The 10,113-nt window shown below is 56.7% G+C and overlaps 3 protein-coding genes across 3 annotated transcripts; 2 read left to right on the top strand and 1 right to left on the bottom strand.

Moving 5' to 3' along the window:
• Positions 1–1,387: 1,387 nt before the first annotated feature.
• C8A04DRAFT_13356 (uncharacterized protein) lies at positions 1,388–3,552 on the bottom strand (the record flags this gene model as incomplete). Its single annotated transcript, XM_062777676.1, has 4 exons — positions 1,388–2,341; positions 2,438–3,144; positions 3,270–3,327; positions 3,397–3,552. The coding sequence occupies 4 exons, from the start codon at positions 3,550–3,552 to the stop codon at positions 1,388–1,390; spliced, it is 1,875 nt and encodes a 624-aa protein (XP_062635635.1).
• A 2,485-nt stretch (positions 3,553–6,037) lies between these two features.
• Positions 6,038–6,450, top strand: C8A04DRAFT_30055 (uncharacterized protein; the record flags this gene model as incomplete). Its single annotated transcript, XM_062781238.1, has 3 exons — positions 6,038–6,083; positions 6,147–6,222; positions 6,294–6,450. 3 exons carry the CDS (start codon positions 6,038–6,040, stop codon positions 6,448–6,450), a joined length of 279 nt encoding a protein of 92 aa, XP_062635634.1.
• Positions 6,451–7,884: 1,434 nt separating this feature from the next.
• Positions 7,885–9,942, top strand: C8A04DRAFT_13318 (uncharacterized protein; the record flags this gene model as incomplete). Its single annotated transcript, XM_062777665.1, has 1 exon — positions 7,885–9,942. One exon carries the CDS (start codon positions 7,885–7,887, stop codon positions 9,940–9,942), a length of 2,058 nt encoding a protein of 685 aa, XP_062635633.1.
• Between the last annotated feature and the right edge of the window lie 171 nt (positions 9,943–10,113).

Below are 10,113 nucleotides of genomic sequence, written 5' to 3'. Positions count from 1 at the left end.
ACTCCGACCACACGGCCATCCCCCCCAAGCCGGCGCGCATCAACCCAACCAACCAACGCATCCCATCCATCCATCCCCCTCCTCCGAAAAGGCCCGAAATCAACAACACCCCTTCGCCCCGGTCCCCCGAATGGTTGACTTTCCCGCTGTACCCCCGACCCCCACCCGCTTGCCAGTCCGCCGGAGAGCAAACTTTTTTGTACCGTATGTGAGCAAATTATGAAACGAGAGAATAGACCTCAATCTGAGAGCATACTAGTTGAATAGGACGAAAAAAAAACGGGAGAGCAAGAGCAAAGAGAGAGAGAAACAACAGAATCAGAAATGAAAAAAAGGGTAAAACAGGGAAGAAATGAGATAGAAGAGAAAGAGGACAAGAGGGAAAGACAAGATTAACAAGCAGAAATAGGGCCAAAAAGGGCATGATACAGTTCCAGCCGCCATCCGCTCACGAGCACCAAAAGGCCAGAAAAATAAAAGAACCCTTATACACTCCCTCGCTATGCACGCCGCCTTCTTTCCCTCTGTCCTCTTTCTTCCTTCTTTTCCCACACGCCCTGTCCTGTCCTACCCTGCCTTGCCTTGCCTTGTCCTTGCCTTGCCTTACCCCAACCGACCAACACCCCGCCCAGATCCTGAACCAAACCCGCCCAACCCATGATGCCTGACCTTGACTCAAATCGATGTGTGTTGCCTATTTGTTGCTTGCGAGGCCCCGAAGTCGGAGAAGAATCGGAAAAGATGGAAGAAAGACAACCGTATGCGTGCGCGTGTGTTGAAAGTATGCGAGAAAGGGGGGGCGCCTCCAGACGACTGACTGCGAGGGAGAGTAAGGCATATAGAACACACCGTGCCCAGCCCCCGAACTCCCAAACATTGCGACCCCCTATGCCGGAAAGAAGAGAGTCAGGTACAATGTATTGTTGTCGGCCCGGAGAAAAAGAAAACCCCGTCCCGAGGGAACCCGTATTGTGTAAGAATGGCATGTTCTTTTTTGTCTTTCCAGCCCTTTGTACTTTTTGACCCCCCCAACGCGCCGTCCCAACCATCGATCGCCGCAAGCCTCGAGCAGACGAACCCCCCTTACACCTCCCAAGATTCACCACATAAACCCCGTAAATGACCGGCCGCGGTATCTCTCCCAAAAATCCCATTAACCCGCACCTTTGATGACGAAACAGACGAAATTTGCCGCAATTATTGCCAAGGCCCAAAAGATCCTCTATTCCCACCAACCCCTTGCCCCCAACCTTGCCGAAAAAGAAAGCCACGCGCGACGGAACCACACAAAACAAAATTGTGGTAGCCTCGAAGCAACAGGTCGTCCCCTCCCCCTCTCCCTTCCCTCACCTTAACCATCGATGAGGACACTAGCGATGCCACTCGCTTACGCGGGCGATTTGCTCTGGGGAGCGCCACTACCGTTCTGACGAGCATCCTGGTTGCTAACGGAGAGCGAACCAATACCCGAAGAGAGGAAGGCAAAGGGGTCGGTCTCGCCCTGTGAGTAAAAGTTGTTGTTATTGTTGTTGTTCGGGCCGGCAGACGCAGGGCCGTTACCAGCCGATTGGAAAGCCGCCTCAGCGGCACGGCTGTCAAAGGGGCCGGCCGAGTGAGAACCCGGAGCAGGACCGAAGTGGGTGTTCAACGGAGGGTACGGGGCAGCGCCACCGCCGAGGCCGGAGGGAAGGGCATAGGTGCTGGGGGGCCCACCAAAGTGCTGGCCATACTGGCCGCCAGAGTTGAAGTTACCGCCACCAGAGCCAAAGGGGCCGCCAGGACCGCCAGGACCACCGGGGTTACCACCCATGTTACCCTGTCCCATGCCATACGAGGAAGGGCCGTCCATGGGAGATGGGTAGCCGGAGTCGGCAACTACAGCAGCACCGGCGCGGCTCGCACCGCAGCGCAGGCAGCAGACGTTCTTAGCGAAGTTATGGTAGCCGCAGACCTCGTTTCCGCACTTCCAGTCACCGGCACGGAACGGTACGACCCCAGAGCCACCCATGCGGCCGTGACCACCGCCGCCGTGGCCGTGGTGGCCCATGTGAGGAGGCGGGGGCATCATAGCCGGAGGCGCGTACCCGTACCCATAACCCATCTCGCCCGCAGGGCCGGCAGTCACGGCAGGGAACGAGCAGCGGAAGCACGCAGTGCGGCGCTGGAAATTGGAGAAGCCGCAAGACGGGCAGGTCCAGTCGCCGGGGCGAGGGCGGTTCTTGCTAGGTGGGAAGGGTGTCAGGATCTCAGAGGCCCGGTCCAGAACCCGGCTCGACGATGGGGAGACCTCGATGGCCTTCTCGTTGAGAGCACGGCCGTTCATGCACAGGCTCTCAGCGGCCTGATCACAATTAGTCAGCAGCTAGGGACGACACGAAGAACAAGCAAGGAGCCGCGGAAACCAAACTCCAGAGCTAGAGCATCGATTGGTACTAACCTCTTCATGGGACGAGAAGACGGCAAAACCGGTGCCGGTCGGCTTGTGCTGTTCCGGAGTGCGAAGAGTCCAGAACGCAATCGGACGACCACCGAATTGGGTGAACCAGCTCTCAAGTTCCGACTGGGTGGTGTCGTGGGGCAGGCCGGACATGTGAAGGACCTTGCTCCGTTCCGAGAGGAATGCACGAACATCGGCACGAGCGTCCATGGGTCGGGTGAGCACATCCGGATGCTCATGGGGTGGCTGAGACTTTCGAATCAGTCCGCGGAGCACACGAGCAAGCGTCACGGCCTCCTCCATAGCCCGACGGGGCGACGCCGGGGCCAGGGCCTGCAGGTGGAAAGGCAGGTTGTGCTTGATGGGGGCACTGGACTGGACAGCCTCAACCTCCAGAGCGGCACAGATGTTGGCCAACGACGAGGGCCCGAAGGGCAGCGACTCAGGGTGGTGCTGCTGCCACCGTTGGTATTCGGTACGGAGCTCAAAGGCGCGAGAGTGCTGTAGGTAAGGCGGAAGCACGACCGACTTGTCGCGTGCCTCACGGGGGAGCTGCACACGTAGGTCCCATGCCTCGAGAGTGACGAAGACAAAGTCGAGGTTCTGCGAGGTCAAGTGCTCGGAGGCAAAGGCATCGAAGCGGTTTATAGCGTCCCTAAACGTCCCGGCGTTCCGCACATGCTCCCACGTTAGGGTAGTCAGGCTCGCTGTGGGAGAATTGGTCAGCTAAAGGCGACTCGCTAGAGAGAGTACCGGGGACCGAATTGGCCGATGACGATTTATAGGGCGTCAAGGGTTGCTTCGAAGAAAAAACAGAACCAGGCGGACTCACTACAAAGGGGCGTAATAGGAGTGTTGACGGGCTTGACAAGCACGCTCTCTCGGTGAAGCTATAGGCGAGAGATGGTGAGCAACCAACAGGATCTTTGTTTAAATATTCAGGGGCCGGCTTGGCTTACCTCGTCGAGTGTGTTTGCGTCTAGCAAAATCCAGCCGAGCTCGATGACCTCGGCCGAGTCCTTGGTCACGTAGACGCCGTGCTCATCACAGGTTGTAGCAACGTGTACGACGACGTATCGGTCGACCTTGAACGGCGGGTTCTGTTGAGTAGCCATGACCGCGGTCTAGAGAGAGTAAGGGAGACGACGGAAGGGAAGGAGATGGTCGACAGCGTTCGAGCTCGGAAGCCGAACTTTTGGTTCGAGGGATTCGAGAGAAGCGGGAGATGCGGCTACCCGGGGGAATACTGCCTGCGAGAGAAGGGGAAAGAAGACAAAATGTCAGCTAGGGCACTCGGAACGTTCAATGCCGAGAGAGCGGTGTCGACGGCAGTCTCTTACCTTCCTAGTTTTGTTTTTGTCGCCCGGTGGACGTCCGCAGCAAACAGCGGGTTTTCGGGAAAATGAAGCAGCAGCAGAACTGCTGAGCAAGGTCCACGAAGTTTACCGAGTCCACTTTCTTTACAGCCCCTTGCAAGGAATTGCGGAGCTGAGAACGGGTTCGGGTCCAAGCTTCGTACTGTATGTAGGTACCTTGCGGCAGGAGCAGACCAGAGCCACAACGGGCGAATAAAAATGCAGAGCCCTCGCAACGACGTTGGTGCAGACACGCTTAACGCGTTCCTTTTCCCGGGCTACGAAGGATGAATTCGAAGTTCTGTAGCCTCTTTTTCCCTCCTCGACGCGAGCAAGCACAGGGTAGAGTAGGAAAGAGCGGAGTGGAGGAGGGTTTGGTGGAGAGGCGAAAGGGGAAAGGGTTAAGTGTCAAAACTGGAGACACGCGTGAGAAGGGAAAAATGACTGAGAAAAGTCAACGCAGAGACAAGAGGTGTGGACTAGTTTGACTGGTCGACTGGTTGGCCCCGTGTCAACGGTAACCTCACCCTTTTCCTGCCGTCTCTTCTTTTTCTTCTTCTAAATATTACACTCCTTCATGCCTTCCCAGTGAGCTTGTTTTTTCGGGTTTACACAGTATTGTTTCGGAATTTCGACACCAGCTGTGTAAGGATGGTTTCTTAGGGACTTCAATGTCACGCTGTGCTCAACCGTTGTGGTGGGTGGGTCGGCGCGTTTTGTGGCTTCCCCTCGTATCATGTATTGAAAAGGTTTCCGTTGACGACGACGAAGACTGCTCGCCGAAGGAACAACCCATGGCGGCCGTGTAGTCCCTATCTCTCGTCGGCAAAAACATATTCACTTGAGTCAACATCGGGACTTCATCGCCTCTTGCTAGGGGCTTCAGTTGATTTTTTTGGGGTTTGGATCTGGTGGAGCTTCCATACCGACGAACTGTGTACTTGTACTGTGTCCGGTACGGTACGGTACACACGTCCCGCCGGCTCGGCCCTGCTTCCATCCGCGCAATCGCCTATCAAGTTCCCTCATCAATTCCTGTCCCATTTGGGGTGAACCGTGACGCGGTGATTGACGCAACTAGCAAGCGCCATCGACGAGTCCATTGGCAGATATGCCCCATGAATCAATACACTGCCCATCTGCCAAGACGGCGGATCAAAAAAACGAACAAGCCGAGCCCCCGAACTCGCTGAGCAATCCGCAGCCGCACCAAAGAAAAAGGAATCATACGAAGACAGATTCGGGATGTCGTGGATGTGGCCCAGACTCTTGTCTCATCAACAATCAACTACGACACTTCCTCGACACCGTGTCCGCGCCCGTGCTCTAGGACTCCCTCCTGGGCTCCCTCTCGCTTTCGAGGCGAAGGCAGCCCTTTTCCGTCGTCATGGGTCGCATCCCGGCACTCGGAAGCGCATCCGGTAACCGTGGGGATTGGATTGCGGTGTGGGGCGCGAGTCGGTTTTCATTCCTCGACCACAGGGGCAAAAATTGGTGGAAGAGAGCGCTGACAGATACACTACTCGTACAATACGTCCCTTTTATGCCCCTTCCTGTCCCCTTTTCTTGTTGCACACCACACAGCGACGAACGCTCAACCTGTGTGTTGGGTCCAGAGACATCGATTTCCAAAACCAGGCAAGGACTCCCGCTGTGGCGGGACTGGTGAGACGTTTTCTGCTCCACCAAGATTCTGTGCTCAGGTTCCACATGCGCGCTCGCAGGTACATAATACCAAACACTCCAGTATTCCATGTCTGCACCACGACATCATCTGTGACACTTTCACGGACACCTCTTTACGGAGGCGAGCCCCTGACCAAAATGGGTCGAAATATAACATAAGCCGCCGGGATGTGGTCTCTTGGGCCCAGAACATTTTGGCCTGCTGTCGGCCCAAATGTGGAAGCGAGCTCAGGAGGCAATTCAAGATGTCTTGTCAAGTATTTCGCCCCGTTTCACTCCAAGGCTACTCAAGTCACATGAGCAATTCAGCTCGGGAATGCAGCAATCCAAATTCATCCAACACCGACTGTGTTACAGTGAGGAAGGCGCAAGGTGGTAAAGTGGTCTGTGCATCGCTACGTCATACCCTCTTGCCATCTTCATTTTGCCATCCATGAAGATGGCAAGAATAAGTTCGAGTTTCGACTGTTCACTCCTCTTGCAACACTGTAAACCCAAAACCAATCCGTAGTGGACCATCATAAACACAGACGTGCCGTTATTTCAAAACGCAAAAGTAATGGAAGGCGCAGCGGGAATCCTCGTTGCGATATTGAGTTTCTTCGGTCAGCTCCAGATTATACTCCTCGAACTCGCTATTGAAACCCCGTACTAACTACAAGCCACAGTCCCTCCTCTCGGAGTCGCTCTCATAGCAGGATGTGGAGCGGATCTACTCATCAACATATTACTCACCATCTGGCTGTATGTCTCACATCCTCAAATCACCTTCGTTGGTGTTATGGAAGAGAAACGCTGCTAATAGAACACGACAGGTGGTTCCCAGGCGTGATCCACGCATTCTATCTCCTCTGGGTCTACTACGACCGTCGGGAGAAGTACAGGGCTGGCATCCCACCGGCCCCGAGGGCGCCATTTGTGTACAGCGATAAGGTGCAGGCGGGCGGGCTGACGAGGCATGGGCGGATATAAGTTGAGACGTTAGTGCAGGTGGTGAGAAAGAAGGGGATCCCTTTTTTTCGGGCAAGGAGCTTCTCTTTCTTTCTCTTATCTTTTCTACTTTCCGTCCGATAGAGAACTCCAGCAATGTGCGGGTTTCAAATTGACTGAAACAACAAAAATAACACTCATCTCGCACTCAACATATCCTATTTGTCTGCTTCCTAGGGTAGGTTGTGAGATTCGAAATGCTGTGTTTATAGATGTGGGTGCACCGAGCCACCCAGCGAGTGGCCCTGAGCTGCCTAATATGTTTTAGATTTATGAATAGTATGGGCAATGTGTTTTGGAGGAGCGCAGCTGGAAAAACAGGATGCGGTGAGGTTGATAACCGGGCTGCAGGCGTTCACTGCCCATGATGGCAGGTTTGCCATGGAAGAAAAGATGGAAGAATGTATGGAAGTCGGCAGTGGTCGGGGAGGTCCCTGAAGCTCTCTTGGCGGGGCAGCACTGTCCCCATTGGCTCCGTGACCAGACCCCTGCTCACCCACTGCAAGGTGTTTGGGGCACACCTCTGAGAGACAGCCACGACTGCTTGCAGCAGCGCGAGCCCGTGATCATCCAATGGTGGCTGCTCTCACCATGGGCACTCTTCCTGATCTGCTTGACTGCGACTGACGGTCGGCCAGTCACGACGCTTTGCACGCGGCCGAAACGCCAAAAGACGCCAAACTGAGAAGCGGAGATTCTGCGGCCGCCAATCTGAAGATTGCACCGTCCATGCGCGCATGCGGGCGACTTTATCCCTCTGGCCATTGAATCGAATCAGCGACGAGAAAGCTCAAAAAGGGAACGAGAGAAGGGGGAACGAAAGGAGGGAAAAGGGAGAAGGGGCCGTCGAGTGGAATTGAACCGCGCACCGCTCAGACAGTACCAGCACTGGGCAGAGGACAAACCAAGCATTTTACCTGACATTCCAAACATTCCCAGACGCAACACAACGCCAGACGCAGGCACCATTTAGTGGAACCGACTCGACGGTCCATACCCAGACAACCACGTCGACACGGCCTCCGGACTCGTTCCTCCGTCTTCCACCGTCCGGCCGAGGTCAGGACAAGACGGGACCAAACGACACGCAGCGGCCAATCGCTCCCGGACGACGGCCAAGCGCTGAGGTGACTGGCATGCCGCCCATGCTCTGTCCTTGTCGACTTGTTGATTGTTGATCGGACCCACTCCACGCTTGACCCCTCAACGCTTTTTGCCCGCCATCTCGAGAGTCTCGCGGGCCCCCTGTTGCGTGGACTGGGGCTCTACCGCTCTGGTTACGGCTTCGGGACGTTAGGAACTTCTTCAGTTCTTCGGCTTCCAATTGCCATCACAGCGCGTCGGCACGGGACGGTCCCTACCCGTCCTCCTTGCGGCTTGTACATCCTGCATCGCCGTCGCCCGCTTACCATGGAGATGCCCAATAAGCCGGCCGCTCCTCGCCCGACGGCCTCCGAGTCTGCAGATATCGATGCTGCGGGCGTTGCCAGCGCAGAGCTGGCCCCTTCATGCCGTCCAGGGGACCAGGAAGACCGCTCGCCACCACCCCCTAGTCCCACTCCTCATGTCCATGAACCTCATCCCCTTCTTACGTCTTCTTCTTTTTCTTCTTCCCCTTACTCCACTTCCCCTCTCCCAGGGCAACCGTCCCCCACAGCTGGACCCTCCCTCGCTGAAACGACGTCGTCGTCCAAGCCGGGACAGACCTCCTTGCCTACCTCCTTTCCTCCCATATTTTTCCAGTCCAGCAAGGTCCCTTCGGCCTCTTTAGCCCCTTCCACGGCCGAAGGCAAACCGGTACGCCTCGCCGATCCGGCCGACACCCGCCATACGGGCTCTGCGTTGCAGAAGCTGAACAGCAAGTACCCGTCCGCCGCTGTCCGCCGTCACGGTTACGCCCCGGAAGCCTCGAGTGCCCAGAGCAGCACGTATTCGCAGCCCGTGCTTGTGCGCACTTACAGCGGGCCCTCGCCTTCGCAAGGCTCGCGCAGTACCCGGTCTCGTCAGTACCGGCCGCCGAGCAGTAACCGAGGAACTTCCCGACGCGTTCCTCTACCATCGGCCTCAGCTCCAGGGAGTGGGGGACCGGGCCGGCCTGCCCAACCCACGTTGACTGACGTTGGTGTTGGTACGACGAGCAATATCAGCGCCAGTATCAGCAAGCGCGGCAACGTCAACATTAATACTAACAGCAACGACCCGGCGTACAACAACAATGCTAGTCCAGTAAACATGTCAAAACCATATAAGGCCGAGAAGGCCACGACCACGGCCACGAGCACGAGTACGACGACCGGTAGCAGGATACCCTTGGCATGGCCCTGGCCACTCTCCACGCGGCGGGAGCCCGAAGAGCCGAAGCTACCCCCACTAGACGCCTTCTCTTTCAAGAGTTTCATGGCCGACCTCGAGACTCGCGGGAGCGATAGCGACATTGGTGCAGACCTGGACCGCATCGCCGAGATATGTGCCCGCTCGCGCTACTCCCTCAGCAACCAGTACGAAGTCCACGTAGCACCCCACGGCTCCGGCGCATCATTCACATCCAGCCCCCTCCCGCCTTCCATCTCACGCACAAGAGATGCCCAAAGCGGCCACCACCGCAACCGCAGCAGCGGTTCCGTCGCCAGTACCGGCGGCGGTCCCACCCTCCAGGCCATCACCTCTGACGATGAGAACCCCGCGCGACTTCACTCCCGAAGAAGAGCGGGCACCAAACGGCGAAGTGCGGCTTACGGAACCCTCGAGACAATCATGTCGTCGAGCCGGTCGTCCGAGGAGGACAAGAGCAAGAAGAAATCGGCCGCCGAGCTCGTCACAGAGGTCCGCGGACGGGCCGCCAGGAAAACATGGGATACTAACCCGAGTGCCTCAACGTCTGGATCCGTCGCAGTATCAGCATTGGAGTCCACATCAACCAAAAACAGCAGCAACAACAGCAGTGCCAGCCCCGATGCCACAGCCGAGCAACAGCAGCAAGGACAACAGCGCCCCACGTCCACATCCTCCATCACCGACGCCACGCGCCTCCTAGCCCGCAAGAAATCTGCCACCTTCGCCAACGCCAGTATCTCACCGTCCTCCGTCTCCGCATCATCATCAAGCCACCGAAACAGAAGACCCGGCAACAACAAGGACGACCGTGGGAAACAAAAAACCACCGCTACGGCTGAGAATGCCTCCTCGGCGCTGGTCAGCAGCAGGCAGGACGATGAAGGGACTACTACTACCACGGGCCGTGTACCCCAACAGGAGTTGGCGGCTGTCCAAGCCGGAAATATCAACCCCCACGACACCGGCGAGAATATTGCCAGCAGAGGCTCCGCCGGGGTTGGGAATGCGAGCGGTCAATCCTCATGGGGCGCCTGGATCCCATGGCGGTCAGGGCAGCAAGAACAGATGCAGGCCCGACGGGTGGTGAGGAGTCATGCGGAGGGGAGTCTGAGGCAGTTGTTGCGGACTCGGGGGAATTGAGAGTGGATGTGTGATGGGTTTGGAGGCGGGGGGGTGTGTTTGGGAAGAGTGAATTTGATTTCCTTGTGGTTATTTGATCTTTGGGATATTGGGCGTTGGGGTTATTCGGGATGATGATGAATGACTTGGGGGTTGGGGATGAATCAAGCTGGCTATGATGAATGAATCACT

Source organism: Dichotomopilus funicola (assembly GCF_033296635.1).
Source record: "Dichotomopilus funicola strain CBS 141.50 unplaced genomic scaffold C8A04scaffold_46, whole genome shotgun sequence".
In the NCBI taxonomy this organism is placed as follows: domain Eukaryota; kingdom Fungi; phylum Ascomycota; class Sordariomycetes; order Sordariales; family Chaetomiaceae; genus Dichotomopilus; species Dichotomopilus funicola.
This window is presented reverse-complemented; position numbering and strand designations above follow the sequence as displayed.